This window comes from Scyliorhinus canicula, chromosome 7, assembly GCF_902713615.1.
Source record: "Scyliorhinus canicula chromosome 7, sScyCan1.1, whole genome shotgun sequence".
Lineage (NCBI taxonomy): Eukaryota > Metazoa > Chordata > Chondrichthyes > Carcharhiniformes > Scyliorhinidae > Scyliorhinus > Scyliorhinus canicula.
In genome coordinates, this window is record NC_052152.1 from 44,962,045 (window position 1) to 44,986,528 (window position 24,484).

A 24,484-nucleotide genomic window follows, 5' to 3' on the forward strand; every position below is an offset into this window, starting at 1 on the left:
CCTGAAAATACACACCTTTCTCAAACCTTTTCCGTGCAGCATGGTGCAGGTTGGCCCTGTTCTCATCCTAGTCTCCCTGCTTGGCATTTTTCCATCCTTTGTATTTTTTTTTTAAAGCTTGCACACATGCACAATGGAATAGCAGTGTCAGAGATTTGTTTTATTTGATTGAGCTATGATGCAGGAATTGGGTTTCGTAAAACCTATGATGTGATATTGTCATCCAAAAAGTAATATTGATCATTATCACAGTGCACAGATACCTGCTATTACACTTAATTATACAGTGACTTGCAGTGAAGGGCCCCCTGCAAGCAAAGGCTTGAAACTGATATCACATCAGTTAGTTTTGTGCTTGAGACCTGATAAATGTGATCTCCCACTAATAATGTAGGGTCATAGTAACTTTTAACAGTGTGAGTTCAGGAGTTTGTTTACATAGGTGTATATATACTGTGAATGTTGGTAGTTTGGAAACAAATGGGCCGAATAGCCATCATTGAATGGCAGAGCAGAATTGATGGGCCGAATGGCTTTAATTCTGCTCCTATATCTTATGAACATATGAAGAATTTTCCCTTTTTTACACAGCATGTTGGCTAAGACAAAGAAACTGGTGTGTAGGTTATCAACTGCACAGTCTGCCTTTCCTGTCATATTGTGCAACACTCTGTGCAAAAGAAAATGGAAGCCATGATGTGGAGATGCCGGCGTTGGACTGGGGTGAGCACAGTAAGAAGTCTTACAACACCAGGTTAAAGTCCAACAGGTTTGTTTCAAACACGAGCTTTCGGAGCACGGCTCCTTCTTCAGGTGAATGGAAAGGCTTGTTCCAGAAATGTTTATATAGACACAGTCAGAGATGCCCCGGAATGCGAGCACCTGCAGGCAATCAAATCATCAAAGATGCAGAGAGAGAGGTAACTCCAGGTTAAAGAGGTGTGAATTGTCCCAAGCCAGTTCAGTCGGTAGGCCTCTGCAAGTCCAGGCTTGTTGGTGGGGGCCGAATGTAATGCGACATGAATCCCAGATCCCGGTTGAGTCCGCATTCATGCGTGCGGAACTTAGCTATAAGTTTTTGCTCAGCAATTTTGCGTTGTCGCGTCTCCTGAAGGCCTCCTTGTAGAATGCTGACCCGGAGATCAGAGGCTGAATGTCCTTGACTGCTGAAGTGTTCCCCAACTGGAAGGGAACAGTCCTGCCTGTTGATAGTCGCACGATGCCCGTTTATTCGTTGTCGCAGTGTCTGCATGGTCTCGCCAATGTACCACGCTTCGGGACATCCTTTCCTGCAGCGTATGAGGTAGACTACATTGGTCGAGTCGCACGAGTATGCGCCGCGTACCTGGTGGGTGGTGTTTCCACGTGTAATGGTGGTGTCCATGTCGATGATCTGGCATGTCTTGCAGAGATTACCCTGGCAGGTGTCTGCTTTTTTGCATCTTTGTAGAAACTGAATGTCAGTGTCTATATGCGCGATCTTCCTGGAGATCCTCTCCACTTTGAGCCGGCAGTTTGCGGTGTCAATGGTAGCCATGATGTGGAGATGCCGGCGTTGGACTGGGGTGAGCACAGTAAGAAGTCTTACAACACCAGGTGTTGTAAGACTTCTTACTGTGCTCACCCCAGTCCAACGCCGGCATCTCCACATCATGGCTACCATTGACACCGCAAACTGCCGGCTCAAAGTGGAGAGGATCTCCAGGAAGATCGCGCATATAGACACTGACATTCAGTTTCTACAAAGATGCAAAAAAGCAGACACCTGCCAGGGTAATCTCTGCAAGACATGCCAGATCATCGACATGGACACCACCATTACACGTGGAAACACCACCCACCAGGTACGCGGCGCATACTCGTGCGACTCGACCAATGTAGTCTACCTCATACGCTGCAGGAAAGGATGTCCCGAAGCGTGGTACATTGGCGAGACCATGCAGACACTGCGACAACGAATAAACGGGCATCGTGCGACTATCAACAGGCAGGACTGTTCCCTTCCAGTTGGGGAACACTTCAGCAGTCAAGGACATTCAGCCTCTGATCTCCGGGTCAGCATTCTACAAGGAGGCCTTCAGGAGACGCGACAACGCAAAATTGCTGAGCAAAACTTATAGCTAAGTTCCGCACGCATGAATGCGGACTCAACCGGGATCTGGGATTCATGTCGCATTACATTCGGCCCCCACCAACAAGCCTGGACTTGCAGAGGCCTACCGACTGAACTGGCTTGGGACAATTCACACCTCTTTAACCTGGAGTTACCTCTCTCTCTGCATCTTTGATGATTTGATTGCCTGCAGGTGCTCGCATTCCGGGGCATCTCTGACTGTGTCTATATAAACATTTCTGGAACAAGCCTTTCCATTCACCTGAAGAAGGAGCCGTGCTCCGAAAGCTCGTGTTTGAAACAAACCTGTTGGACTTTAACCTGGTGTTGTAAGACTTCTTACAAAGAAAATGGAGGCATGGCCACACCGTTACACTGGTGGGGGGGGGGGGTCTGGGGAAATTGGCGCCCTGATCTCTGATTTAAAAACAGGAACCCCCACCTCATGCACACATAGATCCCACCCCCCAAGGGTCCCTCTTGGCACTTTCCCCCTGGAATGCCAGGGTACTACTTGGGCATGTCCCTCTATCCCCGGGGGCTGTTTTTTAAAACCTGTTGTAGACCTCCAGCGAGATCCCATTTTGGAGGGGGGGGGCAGATACAATGGGGAAGCCCTTGAATGACATAATTTATTTAATGAGGTTCCAGGTCTTTCTGGGCGGGAACCTCGTTATGTCCGGGTGGGGGGGGGGGGGGGGGGGTTCTCGTTTTCTGACCTGCAGGATTTTGCGCCAACATTGCTGTTTGCGCCTGCAGTGAACACCAATGCAAAATCCTGGCCAATAGATCAGTCGAGGTCCAAAAGAGAAAAAATGGTTGGATTTTTTTCCCTGAGCTACGGCTTTGCTTTCAGATGAAGATTGCACTCCAATATATTCCCAGGAAAATTGGATCTTTGGTATTGCTGAAATGGTGCTACAGAACAGAAGCCCAATGCTCTCCTGGGCATGCTTGCTGCCAGCATCTGGCTGCACTAATGTTGAGAAGAGTGCTCCTGCGGGCTGCCCTGTGAATGCCAGAAGCAACTGAACAAATATGTCGGTAACACAGCCCAACCAGTTGATTTGATAGCCATTTTCCAATTTTTGGACCATTCAGGTCCATTCAAACAATTCATTCATAAAGATCAAGCATTCAGCTGCAAGAGGGGCCCAGCTTTTAAAATGTCCGTATTATTTTAAAAATCACAGACATCAAACTTGCACGTAAAACAATTTTGAAAACTCCTGCAGTTGTAAAGTGTCTGGAAGTAAGATGGAGTGTTTTTATAAGCATGTGCTGAGTTCCTGGATTTGGCAGTGAGTGTTGCCATGTTCCTCCAGGGATGAGAGAGGATCTAGTGACCTGTCCACATAAAAACAACAACAGGTGTGATGGCTGCAATGACATCTGTTCAGCAGCATGACAGGGCGATGGGGCAGAGGCTGCAAAGAGGGCAGAGGTTGCAAAGAGGGCAAGTGCTGCACATGCCCTCTGCCGACGTGGAGCTGGACTCTTCCATGTTCCTCCACAGTGACAGCAGGCATGGTCGGCCAATGTGCTCAGAATCTTGGTGTGTATGCACTCCTCTGCATACAGCCCCATTTAAGGTCCTTGTCTTGAGTTCCTGCTAGCAGAATACACCTTGCCTTCCAGTGAGCTGGTACACCAGCCATCCAAAAGACCATGGGAGCAGAAGTAGGCCATTCGGCCCATCGCATCTGCTCCACCATTCCGTTAGATATGGCTGATCTGGGATGGGATTCTTCTGCCTCCCACTCACTTGTTTCTCGGTGGCAGGAGGAGGTGTGCCGTTCGCTGGCAGCAGGATACTCTGTTCCTGCCAGTGTCAATGGGAATTCCTGTTGCAGCCACCCCACACCGCTGGGAAACCCGCAGCGTGGATGTGCTGCTGGCAGGACCAGCGAATCCCACTGCAAGAGAATTCCGGCCCTGATTATAATCCTTAGCTCCATTTTCCTTTCCTGTTTTGTTCCCATTAACCCTCGATTCTGATTTAAAAATCTGTCTGTCTCGACCTTAAAACATATTTAACAATCCACCCTCTACAGCTCTCTGCAATAATTCCATAGATTCACTACTCTCTGAGAGAAGAAATTCCTCCTCATCTGTCTTCAAAGGGCGACCCCTTACTCTGAGATTATGCCCTTGCCTCCTAGACTCTCTCACAAGGGGGAACAACCTCTCAGCAGCTACCCTGTCAAGCCCCCTGACAATCCTATCTGTCTCAATACGGACACCTCTCATTTTTCTAAACACCAATGAGTTCAGACCCAACCTCTCCTCATAAGAAAATCCCTCCATACCCAGGATTAACCTGGTGAACCTTCTCTGACCACCTACAATTCCAGTATATCTTTCCTTGGATAAGGGACCAAAGGCGTTCATAGTATTCCAGGTGTGGTCTAACTAGTGCCTTGTTTAGTTTAAGCAGGATTCTCTTACTTTTATATTCCATTCCCTTTGAAATAAAGGCCAACATTCCATTTGCCTTCCCAATTGCCTGCTGAACTTGCATGCTAGCCTTTTGTGATTTATGCACAAGGATCCCCAAATCCCTGTGTGTTGCAGTTTTCTGCAGCCTTTCTCCATTTAAGTAATATTCAGCTCCTTTATTCTTCCTACGAGTGCATAATTTTGACCTGGCTGCAGCACAATCTTCCCGCCGCTTGTCAATGGGATTCCCATTGAAACCACCCCATGCTGCCGGGAAACCAGCGGGCGGGGGTGTGCTGCCGACAGGAAAAGTGAATTGCAACAGCCGGAGAATTTTGGACACTGTTTACTGACATTTGAGGTACATGGGTGCCAGTATCTAAGCTGGTGGCTGAGTGTTAGATCAGCTTGGGGCCTTTTTCAGCATTTGCTTTCTCCCCACCACCCCATGGGCCAAGAAAGTGCCCAAAAATCTCCACCACCCAAGCTCTACCCTCAGTGTTTTCAGTTGGTAGCTGGCCGCTGACGTCACCGCCGGCGCATGCGCCGACCGGCGAAAGCCTTTCGGCCATCCCCGCTGCCGGGGGCGCCGGTTTTTTGCGACAGTCTTCTGGTGCCAACCGCTCCGGCGCGGGGCTAGCCCCCAAAGGGGGAGGCCCGACCCCGGAGTGGTTGGCGCCACTCCCCTACGCCGGGACCCCCCGTCACGCCGGGTAGGGGAGAATCCCGCCCATGGGAAGCAGGGAGGAGATGAGGAATAAAAGGGAACGTCTGTGATCAGATGGAAGACAGGAGAAATGAAATGACTTGAGGGGATGATTGTGCAAAGCAAAAGGAAACTGTAATGGGGCCAGTAAAGACAAACGATGGATTTAGTGGAAGTGTCAATAGCACAACCGTTACCAAAAGCTGCTGGTCCAAAAAGATGCGGGGGGGTGGCAGTTGTCAGGATGTGAAATTGTTGAACTCGGTGAGACCAGAAGGCTGTAAAATGCTTAATCAAAAGAATTTGAATTGAAGTTGAAACTTAATTCGAACAGTATTAGAAGCTGAAGACAGGGCAGGAGTGAGAATGATAACAACTAAAATGACAAGCAATCAGAAACTTGAGGTCACACTTGCAGTCTCAAAAAAGCTGTTCCACAAATTAGTCGGCCAAATCTGCCTTTGGTCTCCCCATTGTACAGGTGAGCACGGTTTGAGCAGCAAGTACAGTATACAAAACTGACAGCAATCTACCTAAATCACTGTTTCACATAAAATGAATGTTTGCGGCCCTAGGGAATGGAAAGAGAGGGGGAAGGTTAAAGTATGGGTATTACCCTGTGGTGCAAATGCAGGAGCTGTGTCATGGGAAGGTAGATGTGTTGGGGATGATTTGAGGTGCAAACCAGGGCGTCATTGAGAGAATGGTCCCTTCAAAATTCTGAAAGGGGAGGAGCGAGCTAACTGTTTGGTGGCAACACGCTGTAGGGAATTGGCAAAGGATTTTCTGCCGAATGTGAAAGCTGACTAGGTGAAGGATGAGGACAAGGGAATTCTACTGTCCTTCCGGAAGGGTGGGCAAAGAGTGAGAGCAGAAATGTGGGAAATGCAATGGAGTCAGTCAAAGGCAGTGCCAACCCTGGAGAAGAGGCATCCTTGGCTGAGGTAAAAGGAAGCAAATAGGTCATTCCAATTTTTTTTTATGTCACTGGGACATTGAACGATATGAATGTGCCAAAGTCTCTTTTTTTTAATATTGCATCTTGAAGGAGAAATCCTGGAGCACAAGTATGTATGAGATACAAAGCATGAGCCTCCATATTCGTATGGGAGCTAAAATGGCTGAGGTGTATGGTGGGGATAGTCAACAATGTGGCAGTAACATTGGGCGGTCAACAAGATAGAGGATTATTGGGCCCTGTTTTCTTTCAGATGTCTTTTGAGCACTGGTTTACTGGGCTAAATCGCTGGCTTTTAAAGCAGACCAAGCAGGCCAGCAGCACCGTTCGATTCCCGTACTAGCCTCCCCGGACAGGCGCCGGAATGTGGCGACTAGGGGCTTTTCACAGTAACTTCATTGAAGCCTACTCGTGACAATAAGCGATTTTCATTTTCATTTCATTGTCTTCTACTCCATTTGGTCTAAGATTCTGCAGATCATGTATAGAGTATTGTTTGCTGCTTTGTTTTCATCAGCTTTGCGTTGGACTTTGTCCTTGGTCCTTACTTTTTATGTCTTTGTCAACAGTCTTAGAATTTCAGGTATCCAGTAAATAGGATTTGGCATTCTGAAATGGTTAATGAGATAGATGAACTTTGGTGTGAAGAAATCTTTCATATTAAATCATTAACATTAGGAAGTCGGTGCCAGGGAATATTAGGGCAGGTTGTGCAATATGCTCTGACAGTAGCTTATTCTTTAGTTGGCCTCACATTGTTGGCAGTAATTCAGGTTGTTGTTGAACCCATATACACAGAGCTGCATTTAACCTCCTTGTGTTCCTGAAGAATCAGGGTGTTGGTAATCATGTCACTCAGCAGGCTGACAGACAGGAAATAGCTAGTTAAGCAGGTTGAGAGTTCAGTTTATTTCTAAGCTTTGTTTTAAAGTTTCAACAGAGGAACAACATATTTAAAAAAACATACTTAAAGAAAGTGACAAAACAGTAGATGCATGTGAACAAGCCGTGGCCTCTTTAATCCTGCACGAAACAGGATTATACTGCAGGAATAGGGGAAGTGGTGGTATAGTGGTATAGTCACTGGAATAGTAATTCTGAACCGGGTTCAAATCCCACCACGTCAGCTAAAAAACTGGAATTAAAAGTCTTAACGATGACCATAAAACAATTGTCCCCAAAACCCAACCTGATTCACTAATGTCCTTCAGGGAAGGAACTCTGTTACCCTGACTTGGTCTGACCTCCCATGTGATTCGAGACCCACAGCAATGTGGTTGAGTCAGTTCAAGGGCAGTTAGGGATGGGCAATAAATTCTGGCCCACAACCCATGAATGAATAGTTTAAAAAAAACACAGCTTTAATTTATGTATGATCATTGATTCGCAGGATCAGGTCCTGAGATTTAAATCATTTTCCAGTTTTGTTGCCGTAGTGGGAATTGTGGAAGGGAAATGTTTTCAGTTGTGTGCTGACGGTCATAGAACATTACAGCGCAGTACAGGCCCTTCGGCCCTCGATGTTACGCCGACCTGTGAAACCACTCTAAAGCCCATCTACACGATTCCCTTATCATCCATATGTTTATCCAATGACCATTTAAATGCCCTTAATGTTGGCAAGCACACTACTGTTGCAGGGCAGGGCATTCTACACCCCTACTACTCTCTGAGTAAAGAACCTACCTCTGACATCTGTCCTATATCTATCTCCCCTCAATTTAAAGCTATGTCCCCTCGTGCTAGCCATCACCATCCGAGGAAAAAGGCACCAGCAAGCTTACCTGGGTGAGGAAGTAACACAGCCATTCTGAGCCCACATATTTGGAAGGGTTCAAAGATTGGGCAGTATTAATTTAAAAGAAAGGAAAGTGGGGAGTTTTTCACAAGAGGGACATTTTTGAAGATGGGTAAATTATTGAAGCAAATGATACAAATATAGTGGGGGGGGGGGTGAACTGGAGGTTTTACTGAGGTAAGAGAGTTTGAGGTTGAATTTCCACAGAGGCTCTCTTAATTACCTTCTGAAATTTGGCACTTCTCCGGGTTTCTGCAGATCTTTTACTGTTTACTCCACTGCTGACATAGCCCCTCAATTATGCAGAAGAAAATTTTATGTTCTGCTGCTGCAGCACCAAAGTAGGGAATTTTCCAACCACTATTTCCTTCACTGCCCCTCCACCTCATTCACCTCTCAGTCCTCCACATCCCTGTCTCTCATTTTCCACATACAGTGCTGGACACTTGGAGCATCAGACCATCACAGAAAACCAGTGTTGCTGGGCCAGACTCAACACGTCAAGTACTTCAAATGCACAGAGTAGGGTCAATGGAGAGGGCGTTGATCCACATTGGTAGATTTTAGCAGTTTCTCTAAGCCAGCAGACTAGTTAAATTGTCAAGCTCGTTTAAGCTGCCACAGGCATTTTTGTATCAAAGGAAACTTGATCAGGGTGGGTGGTGGAGGCTAACTCAGTTGGGCAGAAATATTGTGCCGGAAAACCCTAGCTGCCCTAACATACAATTTGTGCAGTTTAAATGTTGATCGTGTTGAACATTATCTCTAAGTTCAGCCAAAGTTCTGTGCAATGGAGCCGACAAAATCATGACAATTTTAACCACATGCTTCCTGGCTCAAAGTGCTGCCTGAGCAAATTATGGTACATCGTTTGTGGATATGCCTCTAAATGTTTTGAAACCACATTCCAAGTCCGTTCATTTCCATAGGGTTCCCTTGATTCTCCACTTTAACTTCAGCAGACCCACGGGTGGCAGCACGGTAGCATTGTGGCTAGCACAATCGCTTCACAGCTCCAGGGTCCCAGGTTTGATTCCCGGCTTGGGTCACTGACTGTGCGGAGTCTGCACATCCTCCCCGTGTGTGCGTGGGTTTCCTCCGGGTGCTCCAGTTTCCTCCCACAGTCCAAAGATGTGCAGGTTAGGTGGATTGGCCATGATAAATTGCCCTTAGTGTTGGGTGGGGTTACTGGGTTATGGGGATAGGGTGGAGTTGTTGACCTTGGGTAGGGTGCTCTTTCCAAGAGCTGGTGCAGACTCGATGGGCTGAATGGCCTCCTTCTGCACTGTAAATTCTATGATTCTATGATCTCTTCCAGAGTTACGGGCGATGGTTGGGGGAACTCTGCCTTGGCACATATTGAAGTTCCAAGGATTTGTGCCTAATAATCTTGACACTTGAAAAATGACGTCAGGAATTTTCTTTCTTCCAGAATTATGATGATGGTGACTCCTACCTGGATTCGAATGAGTTCCTGAAATTCGTAGAGCACAACGAGACCGTTGTCAACGTTACCTCGTATACTGAGCAGGATGACACCAAACTTCTTCGGTGAGGCATGAAAAAAGGAGAACGTTGCTGGACCATCTGACATGGTTACGGTTGGAAATGATTTGACTGGTGTTATTGGAGAGTCTGACAACTGAAAAGATTTGAAGGCATTAAGTCATGTAGCAGGAGGTGACACCAGGAAAGAAAATAATGCAGGGTGAATTTGCTTACGTAGTGTCATTTGAAGTGGTGCTATGCAGACAGACTGATTCCCTGGGTGCAGAGCATGCATCAGCCACTATCTATTTTGTTTTTTATTTCTGGAAGCAGAGGATCCAAACCTGCACTGGGACTTATTTGAGACCGAGCACGTACCTTCCCAAGACATAGGGCGCGATCTAACAGAAAAGTTTGTCATTTGTGGTGGGATTTACTGGGAATTTCATCACTGGCAGATGAATTCGCGGGCCAGACCGACTCCTCTGCGATCGGGTCACCATTTTGAAAGGGTGCCCTGAAGTGGGCCCAAGGTCCCCCACCCATGAGCAATGTCATTCCTCGGGCACGGGCATTTGCCCCCCCACCCCCAGTGAGGTCACCCTGCTATGGGGTTAGTGAGGGCACCGCCTTATCAGGCCTTCCTGCAACCCCCCTTCCAGGACCCCCCTCCCACCCCAACCTTCTGGGGGCCCCTTCATACCTCCACTTCTTTGCCTTGACCCGTGGCAATGTCACCTGGGCACCCTGGCACTGGCACCCTGGAAGTGCTGAAGTGCCAAGGGGAGAGCCAGGGTTCCACCCTGCCCTGTTGCTGACCACCCAGGGGTCTCCAATGGCCTGGGAGAACACCAGATGTTGTGACGCCTCGTCCACGTTTGTGTGGACCAGTACTAGTCAACATCTATGTGACCGCTTGCTGGGGAGCTGGTTAGATCACAGGAGACCATTAGATAGGGTTTCTGTCCCATTAATGATATGGAGATTGGTGCCAGTTGGTTTCTCGCCACATCTGGGCGGGATCCGGAACCTGCCAATGGGAGCGGACCAGTTGGATCGGAAACTGCTCCGTGCCCAGTGAGGATTCTGATTTTAGCCTCTGCTGCGGTCTAACCGGCTTGCACGGATCCGCGCCGGGCGTAACGCGGCTGATAGATCGTGCCCATAGCCCCCGATGTCTGAAAGGATATAGCTGGGGGAGAGAACCACCAGGTGGAGAGTAGCCTCAACCTTTGAGCCATGGATGGCCCCTAGGCAAGGAGTACTACCCATTGGAATTGGGGCCCACATGCACTTGGATCTAGAGAGAAAAGGCAGGCTTAGTTAAGAAACACTTTCTTTTTTTTATAAATTTAGCGTACCAATTCATTTTTTCCAATTAAGGGGCAATTGGGCGTGGCTAATCCACCTAACCTGCCCAGTTTTTTGGGTTGTGAGGGTGAGACCCACGCAGACACGGGGAGAATGTGCAAACTCCAAACAGTGACCCAGGACCGGGATTGAACCTGGGACCTCGGTGCCGTGAGGCAGCAATGCTAACCACTGCACTATCGTGCTGCCCTCAACCCTCTTCTAAGGCGTTTGTCCACTGAAGTCTATTTTAATGGCAGGCCTTTGCTGCAATATCGTTCCTTAGTTCCAGCTCTCCTCTCTTTCTCCCCACCCTTCCCGCTCCCACCACCCCATCCAGCCAGCAGCTGTCAAGAAAAAATAACTAATGTGGCACAGCTATAAAAGAAAGAGGAACCACCTCCTTAATCCAGACACTGACATGGATTGGGATTCTCCGGCCTCCATGCCGTGTTTCTCGGCGGTGGGAGGCAATGCTCCCATCACTGGCGGCAGGATTCTCTGCTCCTGCCGCTGTCAATGGGAATTCGCATTGAAGCCACCTCATTCTGCCGGGATGCCCGCGGGAGGGGGTGCACTGCCGGTGGGACCAGAGAATCCTGCCGGAGTGAATGACTAGAGAATTCCGGCTGTCGTGGGGAGCAACAAATCTCAGTAAGCTGATCCTGCAACTTCTTTTTTTTTTTTAAATAATTTTTATTGAAAGAGTTTTTCCATACAGACATTTACCCCTACTAATTTTTAAATTATTTACAACACAATCCCTCTAGGCAAATATCCCTCCCTCGCCCGCCCTCTCGCGCGCACCAGTCCTCCCCCCCCCCCCCCCCCCCAAGCAACAACTTAACACACAAGGCAGCCTACAGTTTCAGACATGAGCAGCGAGCAGACTTGCCCGCGTTACAGTCGTGCATGTCCCCCCACGACCATTGCTGCCCCCCCCCCTTCCCCTCCCCTCCCCCCCCCCCCCCCCCCCCCCCCCCCCCCGGGTTGCTGCTGCCACGACCCCGTACGCCTATCTCTGATCTAAAAAGTCAAGGAAAGGTTGCCACCGCCTGGAGAAGCCCTGTACCGACCCTCTCAGGGCAAATTTGATCCTTTCTAGCTGAATATAGCTAGCCATATCGTTAATCCAAGTTTCAACGCTTGGAGGCCTCGCGTCCTTCCATTGAATTAATATCCTTCGTCGAGCCACTAGGGACGCAAAGGCCAGTATTCCGGCCTCCCTGGCCTCCTGTACCCCCGGTTCTACCCCGACCCCAAAGATCGCAAGCCCCCATCCTGGTTTGACCCTGGACCCCACCACCTTCGACACCGTCCTTGCCACCCCCTTCCAGAACCCTTCCAGCACCGGACATGCCCAGAACATATGCACATGGTTCGCTGGGCTTCCCAGACATCTGACACACCTGTCCTCACCCCCAAAGAACCGGCTCATCCTTGTCCCCGTCATGTGAGCTCTATGCAGCACCTTAAATTGAATGAGGCTCAGCCTCGCACACGAGGAGGAAGAATTGACCTTCTCCAGTGCATCCGCCCACGTCCCGTCTTCTATCTGCTCTCCCAGCTCCACTTCCCACTTGGCTTTCAGCTCCTCCCCTGATGCTTCTTCCGCCTCCTGCATTATCTTGTAGATGTCTGATATCTTCCCCCCTCCGACCCAGACCCCCGAGAGCACCCTATCACTCGCCCCCTTACTGGGGAGCAGGGGGAACCCCTCCACCTGCCGCCTAGCAAATGCCTTCACTTGTAAATATCTGAACATGTTTCCCGGGGGGAGCTCAAACTTCTCCTCCAGCCCTCCCAGGCTCGCAAACCTCCCCTCTATAAACAGGTCCTTCAGCTGCCGTATGCCCACCCTGTACCAGCTCTGAAATCCCCCGTCGATGTTCCCCAGGATGAATCTATGGTTCCCTCTTATTGGCGCCGCCAACAGACCTCCCATTTCCCCCCTGTGTCGCCTCCACTGCCCCCATATCTTGAGGGTGGCCGCCACCACCGGGCTCGTGGTGTACCTCGTGGGGGGGAGCGGCCATGGTGCCGTTACTAGGGCCCCCAGGCTTGTGTTGCCACAGGACGCCCTCTCCATTCGTTTCCAAGCTGCCCCCTCCCCTTCCATCATCCACTTGCGCACCATTGACACATTTGCCGCCCAGTAATACCCCGAGAGATTGGGTAGTGCCAGCCCTCCACTGTCCCTACTCCGCTCCAAAAAGACCCTTCTCACCCTTGGGGTGCCATGCGCCCACACGGAGCTCATGATGCTACTCGTCACCTTTTTGAAGAAGGCCCTAGGGAGGAAGATGGGCAAGCACTGAAATAAAAACAAGAATCTTGGGAGGACCGTCATTTTGATTGACTGCACCCTCCCCGCCAGCGACAACGGTACCATGTCCCACCTCTTAAATTCCTCCTCCATCTGTTCCACCAGCCTGGAAAAGTTCAACTTGTGGAGGGTCCCCCAGTTCCTTGCCACCTGCACCCCTAAGTACCTAAAGCTCTTTCCTGCTCGCTTGAAGGGGAGTCTCCCAATACCCTCTCCCTGATCCCCCGGGTGTATCACAAAAACCTCGCTTTTGCCCAAATTTAGTTTGTACCCCGAAAAGTCCCCAAACTCTGCTAATAGTTCCATTATCTCCGGCATTCCCCCTTCTGGGTCTGCCACGTACAGCAGTAGATCATCCGCATACAGCGATACTCGATGTTCCTCCCCTCCCCTAGTCAGTCCTCTCCACCCCCCTGAACCCCTCAGTGCCATCGCCAACGGTTCAATCGCCAGTGCGAAAAGTAGGGGGGATAGGGGACATCCCTGCCTGGTCCCTCGGTGGAGCCCGAAATACTCCGACCTCCTCCCGTTTGTCACTACACTCGCCGTCGGGGCCGAGTAGAGCAACTTCACCCACTTAATAAACCCTTCCCCAAACCCAAACCGTTCCAACGTCTCCCACAGGTACTCCCACTCCACCCTATCGAATGCCTTCTCCGCGTCCAGCGCTACCACTATCTCAGCCTCCCCCTCCACTGCCGGCATCATAATTACATTCAGCAATCTCCGCACGTTCGTGTTGAGCTGCCGCCCCTTCACGAACCCTGTCTGGTCCTCATGGATTACCCCTGGCACACAATCCTCTATTCTAGCTGCCAGGATCTTTGCCAGCAACTTGGCATCCACGTTCAGAAGCGAGATAGGCCTGTAGGACCCGCACTGCACGGGGTCTTTATCCCGCTTCAATATCAGGGAGATCAGAGCCTGCGACATTGTCGGGGGCAGAACCCCCCCCTCTCGCGCCTCATTAAAGGCTCGTACCAGTACCGGTCCCACCAAGTCCACATTTGTCTTGTAGAATTCCACCGGGAACCCATCTGGCCCCGGCGCCTTCCCCGCTTGCATCTGACCTATTCCCTTGACTAGCTCCTCTAGCCCTATTGGCGCCCCCAACCCTTCTACCAGCCCCTCCTGGACCCTTGGGAACCTCAATTTGTTTAGGAAGTCCTCCATTCCCCCTCTCCTCGTCGGCGGCTCAGACCGATACAACTCCTTGTAAAAATCCCTGAAGACCCCATTCACTTCTTGCCCCTTCTGCACTACCTTCCCGCCCCTCTCCTTCACTCCCCCAATCTCCCTAGCCGCATCTCGTTTGCGAAGCTGGTGTGCCAGCATCCTGCTCGCCTTTTCCCCATACTCATAGACCGCGCCCTGTGCCCTTCTCCACTGCGTCTCTGCCTTCCTGGTGGTCAGCAGGTCGAACTTGACCTGCAGGCTGCGCCGTTCTCCCAGCAGCCCCTCCTCTGGTGCCTCCGCATATCTCCTATCCACTTCCAATAGCTCCCCCACCAGCCTCTCCCTCTCCTGCCTCTCCTTTCTTTCTCTGTGCGCCCTTATGGAGATCAGCTCTCCCCTGATCACTGCCTTCAGGGCCTCCCAGACCATCCCCACCTGCACCTCACCCGTGTCATTCAAGTCCAGATAGCTCTCAATGCTCTTCCGGACCCTTTTACACACCTCGTCGTCCGCTAACAGCCCCACATCCAGCCGCCACAGCGGGCGCTGGTCCCGCGCCTCCCCCATTTCCACATCCACCCAATGTGGTGCATGATCAGAGATAGCAATGGCCGAGTACTCAGCTTCCCGTACCCTCGGGATCAGCCCCCTGCTCAACACGAAGAAATCGATTCTGGAGTACACTCTATGGACGTGGGAGAAAAAGGAATACTCCCTCGCCCTCGGCCTACCAAACCTCCATGGGTCGACTCCTCCCATCTGCTCCATGTACCCCCTCAGCACTTCTGCCGCTGCCGGCCTCCTATTGGTCCTTGAGCTCGATCTGTCTAGCCCGGGGTCCAGCACTGTGTTAAAGTCCCCCCCCATGATCAAGCCCCCTGCCTCCAGTCCCGGAATGAGGCCCAATAGGCGCCTCATAAAACCCGCGTCATCCCAGTTCGGGGCATATACGTTGACCATCACCACTTTCTCCCCCTGCAGCTTACCCTTCACCATCACATACCTATCCTCCTTATCCGCCACCACCTCCTCCGCCACGAACGACACCCTCTTTCCCACCAGAATCGCCACCCCCCGGTTCTTTGCGTCCAATCCAGAGTGGAACACCTGTCCCACCCACCCCCTTCTCAGGCGAACCTGGTCCACTACCTTCAAATGGGTCTCCTGTAACATTGCTACATCAGCCTTCAGTCCCTTCAGGTGTGAGAATACCCTTGATCTCTTGACCGGCCCATTCAGCCCCCTCACGTTCCAAGTGATCAGCCGGGTCGCGGGACGACCCGCCCCCTTCCCCTGCCGATTAGCCATGTCCTGTTCCCTGCTCGCCCCGGGTCGACCCTCCCCTTCTGACCCGCTCCCCATGGCGATGTCCCCCTCCCCCCACCTCTCCAGTCCTCCACTTCCCGTTTCTGGTCTTTTCAGCAGCAACCCGGGATCCTGCAACTTCTGTTGGCATTAAAGATTCACTGGATGTTTGGTTCCATTGCATACATTCTTTATTTGGGAGATTTAAGATTTGACATTGTGGGTGAGTTTCTAAATTGATTATTATGCAAAATCAGCATTGTTGCTCATATTCTGAGATTGATTGACCAATGCGCCATTTTTGTAGGGGTCTCTGTGTGGATGCGCTGATTGAGCTCTCCGATGAGAATGCTGACTGGAAACTCAGCTTCAATGAGTTCTTGAACTGCCTGAATCCTGGTTTTGTCCCTCCTGAGAAAAGTGAGTACAAACTCTAATGTACATTATCTTTTGGTAATTTTTGTCTTCCACTCTTTTTTTCCCCCCTGTATTGCGTAATGCCTCATGTAAGTTGAGTTTGTTCTTTTCATAACCAACCCTGATCTTGTGCTCATCTGATATCTAACTAGGGACACAGTGTAGGTGTGAGGAGCAGCAACGCTGACTAATTTTGTCCATTGCTAATCTGAGCTTTGAGTCCAGTTGGATGCAGTTTCCCACCCCCCACATTGTTACCAAATTGAACACGGAGTAAGAATTAAACTGAATTTTATGGGTTGCAGGGGGATTGGTTAGCAACCCCCCACCCCCCTACCCACAAACACACATTCCATTACGAAGGGTGTTTTCAAATCAACCGTTATCTTCACACCCGACTGTTCTTTCACCATTTGAGGAATAATGGAGGGGTTGTGGTGAAAGGATTCCGGAGCTGATTATCAGCCCGTTGAACATTCCTTCTGCGGCCAACAAGTCCTGCCGGTGGACTCTAACTCGGAGCTTCTATTGCAGAGGACGAGGCACTTCCGCTGCACCACAAAGCTTCCCTACCAATGGACTTAAAAAGAGGCCACCCACAGTGGTAACGTGCTGCCAACATAAATGAGCAGCGAGTGGGACTTCTGCCCTCGGGAGGAGAAACTCGCATCTTTTAGCGGCCAGTCAATCTGAATGTGGCTGGTAACTTTAGCAGCACCAGAACTCAGTAGTGGGTGTTACTGGGACTGCAAGGAGGCCCTGGGACAAGGGCAATGGATTGTCGGCTTTGGTAAAGCCCACGTTTTTCGGACGGGGTGGGATCAGGCACCCTAGGGAGAGAAGCCCGGGGGCAACAGATTTTAGAGGCCAGGAGGCGGGTGCATAAAGCATGGGGATGGGCAAAGGGTTGTCCCTCATACGCACAAGGCATCTCTGAAAATGCACACCCCCATCTGAGGTGAAAAAGCAAACTCCATCTTGCCAGCTTGTCCACACCAGCCGTATTATGGCATAGACAACATAATACTTGGGTTAGTTGGCTTGTTAGCAAGCTCAATTGTCTGTTGATGATTTTTTTTTTCCTCAATGCCAAGCAGGCTTCTGACATTGGCCACAGTCCACCTTAGTGTTTTATGGTGAGTGGGTTAGGGGTGGGAGAGAAAGGGGTGGATGAGTCACCCATCATATTATCCATGCCCCCTGCCCCGCCATAACATGCCCAACGGTGGGCCATAAAACCTGGCCCAGGAGAGCTACACCAATCATTTCTAGGCCTATTCTGGGAAAGAAACGTTCAGTTGCAAAATGGAAGGAACAATATCCCATTTCTTTCGTTGAGGTGTCAAAAGTCTAAGAATTAAACATTAAGTCTCTGGAAACATTACAAAAGTTTATACTTTAATGTTTTACCATGCCATGAGGGGCATGCATACTATTTACTCATTTCCACCTCGTACATCCTTCACTCCACAGTGCATACATGTCATAAAATAAATTGGATGGATTGTTGCCAAAAACTGAATAGAGCCCTTTTCCCCCTTTCCTGTGAGGAGATATTAAGCCCCTATCAACTCTGCACAGTGCATCTAACATTATGAATGTTTAATTCTTGGGGAGGCAGTGGCTCAGTGGTATTGTTACTGGACTAGTAATAGAGAGACCCAGGGTAGTCCTCTGTCAACCCAGACTTTAATCCCATCACTCGATGAAATTTGAATTCAAGAAAAATATGAGATTAAAAATCTAAATGATCACCATGAAGCCCCATTGCTGATTGTCATAAAAACCCGTCTGGTTCACTAATGCCCTTTAGAAAAGGAAATCTGTTGTCCTTACCTGGTTTGGCCTACAGGTGATTCCAGATCGACAACTATGTGGTTGACTCAAATGCCTTGCGGTATGAGCAATAAATGCTGGCCCAGCCAGCGATGCCCACGTCCCATGAACAAAGTTTCAAAAATGGAGGGTGTAAACACTTGAAATTGGGACTCTCTACTCTGCAACATAATCTAACACTCGCAACATTATACTTCTAAATTACAAGCTTTAAATGGAAGCTTTTGCGGAAAACATCGTTCAAGCTAGCTGATTATACTTTAAAATTCAATGCCATTTCCTGCGCACCATGGTTTATAGCGTGGCATGGCCTGTCATTAGAATTGGTTTGTCTCAAATCTTTCACAGCAATCAAGCAGCTGGATAATTATAGATCTAAAATGTTACGTTTTATGTTTCGAGTCAGTCTTTGTACAATCCACTTTGTCCCAATGCAGTAATATGGCATCATGGCTACAGTACTGCAGGCTGAAGAGCTTTCCTGGCTGAGAGATAGATAGAATGAGGAGAAAAAAAAATAGGGAGGGGGGGGGGGGGGGGGCGAGAATCGAGATACTGGAGGAAGGCGGGAAAAGAAAACAACGCATCGGTAGAATTTCTTTTTGGCAGAGATTTTAAGTGCATGCAGCAGCTGGCTCCTGTTTTTCCAAAGCTACATACATCACGACCTCTAGATGGTGCTACATAAGAATATATGAATTCTAGTGTTCAGTTTATTGGTAAAGCTTTAAACATGTTGGCGCTGGCCTGAAAGGAGAGGTTTGATAGGAAAATGCCGTGTTTAGTATTGCTACATTATTGACCAGGCTGCAGGCATCAGTTGGTTTTTCTGGATTCATGGTGCTACCATTTTTAATATTATTCAGTAATGAATGAGCAAAAGAAAGTTTCTGCTGTCATTCTGCACAATTCCCTGGGCCGGATTTTCATCTTCTCATGGAGGCACAGAACGTAAGATTTTTTTTTTTTTTGTGCAGGCTGATCAATTTTCCTGTGTTTTCCCCATCCCACAATATTTTTGTGCGCCCTTTTCACAGTTCAGAAAGGCCTTGTGTGTACCTGTTTCTCCCTGCACCCCCCCCCCCCCCAACCAAGCGCAGACTAGTCTACTATGCCTCTACATCACGAACATCAACAGAACACAATACACGATGATCAAAAAAGAAGCATTGACAGCAATATGGGCATGCGAGGACATTTCAGGCTATGTTATGGGATTGTGATTCAAAGTAAATACTGGCCATAAGCCACTAGTCACCTTTCTGAACATGACCAAAATTGCAAAGATACCTTCCAGAATCCATCAATTCAGATGAGATATGACACCGTTACAGAGTATGTGCAAGGAAAGTATCAAACAATGGCAGACACAGTCATAATACCATCAGAAGGAACTAAACAAGAGAACCACTTTTACCTTCTACTTTTCCATAAAGACCATGGGTGTGCCTGCAAATTAATTACTATTAATTAAATGGTAAAAAATTGCGGCATGCTGCTGTGCAGAGGGACCTGGGTGTCCTTGTCCATGAATCGCAAAAAGTTGGTTTGCAGGTGCAGCAGGTAATTAAGGCGGCAAATGGAAGGGATGGAGTTTAATTTAAAATCAGGGAGGTTATGTTGCAGCTGTATAAGGTGATGAGGCCGCACCTGGAGTATGTGTACATTTATTTTGGTCTCCTTACTTGAGAAAGGATGTACTTTCACTGGAGGGGGTGCAGAGGAGATTCACTAGGTTGATTAAGCAGCGGAGAGGATTGGCTTATGAGGAGAGACTGAGTAGACTGGTACTATACTCATTGGAATATTGAAGAATTAGGGGGGAATCTTATAGAAACATATACAATTATGAAGGTAATAGATGGGGTAGAAGCAGGGGGTTGATTCCACTGGAGGGTGAAACTAGAACTAGAGGCGTAGCCTCATAATAAGAGGGAGCAGATTTTGGACTGAGTTGAGGAGGAATTTCTTCACCCAAAGGGTTGTGAATGTGTAGAATTCCCTACCCAGTGAAGTAGTTGAGGCTACCTCTTTGAATGTTTTTATGGCAAAGATACTTCGATTTTTAAACAGTAAAGGAATTAATGGTTATGGTGGGTGGGCGGGTAAGTGGAGCTGAGTCCACAAAAAGATCAGCCATGATCTTCTTGAATGGCGGAGCAGGCTCGAGGGGCTAGATGGCCTACTCCTGCTCCCTATTCCTGTTCTTGTGTTAAATTAGCTTATTTGAATTTGGTGGAAAAACCTCACGCAGGCCATTGTTTTGAATTGAAGTAAACAGATTGTATAGAATATGGGCAGAAACAGTCATCCAATCCTTCATGAGAATTTATGCAATACATTGTAGTGTCTCAACAATGGGATGCAATTTGCTAATGAGCTACTCTACAATTTCACAAAAAAATATTGCTTTGTTCATGTAACCAGTTCATTTCGCTAGCCTGAAGTGAATGAAGAAGCCGAGAGAGGTATGAACAGTCCAGGCAGGAAAAACAAAACCTTAATCTAGCTCTTCTGAGTTACTGAACCTCACCACTACAGAATGCTTTCTCACCATCAGAGTTATGAATGGGTAAGAAATTGAGAGCACAGCTTCCATCTCTAGCAAAGAAAAACTCAAACCTAAACTCAAAGCCATTACCGAGACCTGGTTGGGGGAAGGACCGGATTGGCAGCTAAACGTTCCAGGATTTAGATGTTTCAGGTGGGACGGCAGAGGATGTAAAAGGGATGGAGGAGTTGCACTACTGGTTAGGGCGAATATCACAGCTGTACTGCGGGAGGACACCTCAGAGGGCAGCGAGGCTATATGGATAGAGATCCAGAATAAGAAGGGTGCAGTCACAATGTTGGGGGTTTACTACAGTCTTCCCAACAGCCAACGGGAGATTGAGGAGCAGATCGATAGACAGATTTTGGAAAGGAGTAAAAGCAACCGGGTTGTTGTGGTGGGAGACTTTAACTTCCCCAATATTGACTGGGACTCACTTGAGTGCTAGGGGCTTGGGTGGGTCAGAGTTTGTAAGGAGCATCCAGGATTGCTTCTTAAACAAAATGTAGATAGGGCTGTACTGGACCTGGAATTGGGGAATGAGCCCGGCCAGGTGGTAGAAGTTTCAGTAGGTGAGCATTTAGGGATCAGTGACCACAATTTAGTAAGTTTTAAAGTGCTGGTGGACAAGGATAAGAGTGGTCCTGGGGTGAATGTGCTAAATTGGGGGAAGGCTAATTATAAACAATATTAAGCGGGAACTGTTGTGGGGTGAATGTTCGAGGGTAAATCAACATCTGACAAGTGGGAGGTTTTCAAATGTCAGTTGAAAGGAATACAGACCCGGAATGTTCCTGTGAGGAAGAAGGATAAATATGGCAAATTTTGGGAACCTTGGATAATGAGAGATATTGTAGGCCTCACCAAAAAGGACAAGGAGGCATTTGTCAGGGCTAGAAGGCTGGGAACAGACTAAGCCTGTGTGGAATATAAGGAAAGTAGGAAGGAACTTGAGCAAGGAGTCAGGAGGGCTGAAAGGGGTCACGAAAAGTAATTGGCAAATAGGGTTACGGAAAATCACAAGGCTTTTTACACGTGTGTATATAAAAAGCAAGAGGGTAGCCAGGGAAAGGGTTGGCCCACTGAAGAACGGGGGAGGGAATCTGTGTGGAGCCAGAGGAAATGGGCAAGGTACTAAATGAGCACTTGCATCAGTATTCACCAAAGAGAAGGAATTAGTGGATGTTGAGTCTGTAGAAGGGTGTGCAGATAGCCTGGGTCACATTGAGATCCAAAAAGACAAGGTGTTGGGTGTCTTGAAAAATATTAAGGTGTATACGTCCCCAGGGCCTGATGGGATCTATCCCAGAATACTGAAGGAGGCAAGAGAGGAAATTGCTGAGGCCTTGACAGAAATCTTTGGATCCTCACTGTCTTCAGGTGATGTCCCGGAGGACTGGAGAATAGCCAGTGTTGTTCCCTTGTTCAATAAGGGTAGCAAGGATAATCCAGAGAACTACAGGCTGGTGAGCCTTGCGTCAGTGGTAGGGCAACTACTGAGAGAATTCTTCAAGACAGGATCTACTCCCATTTGGAAGCAAGTGGACGTATTAGCGAGAGGCAGCATGGTTTTGTGAAGGGGAGGCCGTGTCTCACTAACTTGATAGAGTTTTTTGAGGAGGTCACAAAGATGGTTGATGCAGGTAGGGCAGTGAATGTTGTCTATATGGACTTCGGTAAGGCCTTTGACAAAGTCCCTCATGGCAGACTGATACAAAAGGTGAAGTCACACAGAATCAGAGATGAGCTGGCAAGATGGATACTGAACTGGCTAGGTCATAGAGGGCAGAGTAGCAGCAATGGAGGGTGCTTTTCTAATTGGAGGGCTGTGATTAGTGGTGTTCCGCAGGGATCAGTGCTGGGACCTTTGCTGTTTGTAGTATATATAAATGATTTGGAGGAAAATGTACACGACACAAAGGTTGGTGGAATTGCGGATAGCAATGAGGAATGTCAGAGGATACAGCAGGATTTAAATTGTTTGGAGACTTGGGCGGAGAGATGGAGTTTAATCTGGACAAATGTTAGGTAATGCATTTTGGAAGGTCTAATACAGGTAGGGAATATCCAGTGAATGGTGGAACCCTCGAGTAATGACAGTCAGAGAGATCTAGGGGTACATGTTCACAGGTAGAGAAGTTGGTCAAGAAGGCATACGGCATGCTTGCCTTCATTGGCCGGGGCATTGAGTATACAAATTGGCATGTCATGATGTCATGTTGCAGCTGTATAGAACCACACTGTTGGAGTACAGTGTTCAATTTTGGTCACCACACTACCAGAAGGATGTGGAGGCTTTGGAGAGGGTGCAGAAGAGATTTACCAGCTTTTTGCCTGGTATGGCATTAGCTATGAGGAGAGGTTGAATAAAATCAATTTGTTCTCACTGGAACGTCGGAGGTTGAGGGCCGATTTGATAGAGGTCTACAAATGAGGGGCACAGACAGAGTGGATAGCCAGGCTTTTTCCCAGGGTAGAGGAGTCGATTACTATGGGCCATAGGTTTAAGGTGTGAGGGGCAAGGTTTAGAGGAGATGTACAAGGCAAGTTTTTTTTACACAGAGGGTAGTGGGTGCTGGAACGCGCTGCCGGAGGGGGTGGTGGAAGCAGGGACGATAGTGATGTTTAAGGGGCGGCTTGACAAATACATGAAAAAGATGAGAATAAAGGGATAGGGACCCCAGAAGTGTAGAGCATTTTGGTTTAGGCGGGCAGCATGGTCGGCACAGGCTTGGAGGGCCGAAAGGCCTGTTCGTGTGCTGTACCTTTCTTTGTTCTTTGTTCCAACATCACCACTGTCTTGTTATGCTCTAGGTGTAGCAAAAGCGGCTTCCTTGTGGTGCACTTGACAAAGGAAGGTTCAGACGTGGAGATAACTTCAACATGTTTATTAAACTATTTACATTTCTATTACTTGGGTTCAACACTACTGTTAATCCTCCTATAGCTACCCAGACTGACGAACCAGTCTGCTACAATCCACGTGGTGGGAGTGATATTGAATCAATCCTGTGTCTGTACTCACTGATTATCTCCACTGGAAAGAGGCAGATCATGTGTGTGGTGTGCTTTATATATGGGTTGGTGTAATGCCCTCCTGTGGTCGTGTCACCTCTGTGTATCGTGAATGCCCATTGGTCGTATCCTATCTAACTGATTTATTGGTTGAGTGTCTGTGTCATGTTTCTGGTGCTCCCTCTAGTGTCTAGCTAGTCTACATGTATTTACATTAACCCCTTGTGTATTTACAGTGATGCACATCACCATAACCACGACCGACCGGGAAAGGGTAGATCAGTGCAAGGCAGATTATAAAACCAGCCAGGCTCAGAACTTTAATTACAGGCATAAAGCATGTGAGTTACTATGCTGAAGCCCAAGGAGAGAGTATGGGTCCGAGATTAATGGCAGAAAGGCACAATCATTGAAAAAAACTCACAAACAAGATCCTACAGGATTGAGACAGACCCCAAGGTATTATAAGAGACCATAGTGCCTTGATTTCCTTGGAGAGAAACAATAGAAACACTCGGATCCTGATGTTCTACCGCCACCCAGGATAAGATCACTCAAACCAATGGAAGGGAGAGTACAGAATATCCTTGCCCTCAAAAAGAGATGGGACTGAAATCAGGGAGATTGGTTTTCAGAAAACTATAGTCTTGAGCAACATACATTGGGAGAATAGTCAATCCCCAAAGCCCCCGCCTGGATCCCGACCACACAATTCTCCGGCTGTCGGGATTCTCTTTTCCCGCTGACAGTGCACTCCTGCCCAGCAGTATGGGGTGGCTTCAATGAGAAATCATATTGACGAGCAGTGGGGAGAGCATTCCACCACCAGTGAACCGTGCACTGACGAGAATCATGAGGCTGGGGCACTGGAGAATCCCGTCCTATGTTTCTTTATAAGGTACGTCTCCTTGGAGGCGTGGCCACTTCTGCCAGGTCAGGGAGAGTGCAGCATTGGAGTGAGGGAGTGCAAGGGGTCTCTGCAAGCTACCTAAGCACAGCTGCAGAT

At 48.5% G+C, this 24,484-nt stretch overlaps 1 protein-coding gene across 1 annotated transcript in view; it reads left to right on the forward strand.

Moving 5' to 3' along the window:
* Window positions 1–24,484, forward strand: part of fstl1b (follistatin-like 1b) — a 140,814-nt gene that overhangs the window by 104,575 nt on the left and 11,755 nt on the right. The window contains exons 7-8 of the mRNA XM_038801905.1: window positions 9,447–9,565; window positions 15,967–16,079. Coding sequence (XP_038657833.1) covers window positions 9,447–9,565; window positions 15,967–16,079 — 232 coding nt within the window. The remainder of the gene's footprint in view (window positions 1–9,446; window positions 9,566–15,966; window positions 16,080–24,484) is intronic.